This window comes from Aptenodytes forsteri, unplaced genomic scaffold, assembly GCF_000699145.1.
Source record: "Aptenodytes forsteri isolate BGI_AS27 unplaced genomic scaffold, ASM69914v1 Scaffold265, whole genome shotgun sequence".
Lineage (NCBI taxonomy): Eukaryota > Metazoa > Chordata > Aves > Sphenisciformes > Spheniscidae > Aptenodytes > Aptenodytes forsteri.
The window spans coordinates 160,091-160,383 of record NW_008796175.1 but is presented as its reverse complement, the minus strand read 5'-3'; the positions used below and the strand labels follow the sequence as shown (position 1 = coordinate 160,383).

At 71.3% G+C, this 293-nt stretch overlaps 1 protein-coding gene across 1 annotated transcript in view; it reads left to right on the top strand.

Annotated features, from left to right (window-relative positions):
* Nucleotides 1-46: 46 nt before the first annotated feature.
* LOC103905805 (transmembrane 9 superfamily member 2) overlaps nt 47-293 on the top strand; it is a 33,362-nt gene continuing 33,115 nt past the window's right edge. The window contains exon 1 of the mRNA XM_009287556.2: nt 47-244. Coding sequence (XP_009285831.1) covers nt 128-244 — 117 coding nt within the window. The 5' untranslated portion in view covers nt 47-127. The remainder of the gene's footprint in view (nt 245-293) is intronic.

Here is a 293-nt window from a genome sequence, read left to right as displayed (position 1 = left end):
CAACCCGTTGGTGAGGCGGCTCCTTCCCGGCCCCGGCCCCGGCTGAGGCCGCCTCCGCAAGGCGCTGGCCGGGGGAGTCGGGGCTGCTGCCTCGGCTCATGCTCCTTTCGCGCCTTCAGGTTGGAAGATGAGGCTGCTGGCGGCCGGTCTCTTGTTGGTGGCACCTCTCTGTGCCGCCTTCTACCTGCCCGGCTTGGCGCCCGTCAGCTTCTGTGAGGAAGGCGAGGAGAGCGAGGGCTGCAAGGTGAGAGCTCTCACGGGAGGGCCCGACACGGGCGGTCCCGCCCCCCCGC